This window comes from Arachis duranensis, chromosome 8, assembly GCF_000817695.3.
Source record: "Arachis duranensis cultivar V14167 chromosome 8, aradu.V14167.gnm2.J7QH, whole genome shotgun sequence".
Taxonomy (NCBI): Eukaryota; Viridiplantae; Streptophyta; class Magnoliopsida; order Fabales; family Fabaceae; genus Arachis; species Arachis duranensis.
Window position 1 is genome coordinate 12,047,073 of NC_029779.3, and position 411 is coordinate 12,047,483.

General features: G+C 21.9%; 1 protein-coding gene across 1 annotated transcript in view; it reads left to right on the plus strand.

Moving 5' to 3' along the window:
* LOC107460753 (agamous-like MADS-box protein AGL104) overlaps positions 1–411 on the plus strand; it is a 9,938-nt gene that overhangs the window by 1,021 nt on the left and 8,506 nt on the right. Inside the window, exons 2-3 of the mRNA XM_021128806.2 lie at positions 44–97; positions 205–238. Coding sequence (XP_020984465.2) covers positions 44–97; positions 205–238 — 88 coding nt within the window. The remainder of the gene's footprint in view (positions 1–43; positions 98–204; positions 239–411) is intronic.

Consider the following 411-nt stretch of genomic DNA (forward strand, 5'->3'; position numbering starts at 1 on the left):
CTTATGTTTTTTTTTTTTTTGTATTTTTATATATGATAATCAGGATTGAAGATGTTTTCACACGTTACATTAATCTTCCTGATCAAGAAAGAGATAAGTATGTTATAGGCAATAAATAAATTTTGCATGTAAATATAGTAATTTTAATCACTAATCAGATTTGATTTTTTAATTTAATTATTTAGAGTGGTTCTTTTCTTGCAGTGCTGTAAATTTTCCTGAGCCACACTATGGCAGGTATTCTCTAAAGATTAAAAATACTTCCTCTTATCTACCACACACACATATATATATATATGTATATATATATATTTTATTTTTATACCATTTTAATTAAATTTTTTATCTTGATAAAATAAACTTCTCACATTTATTTTTAACAAAATAAACATTAAATTTTTTCGAATTATC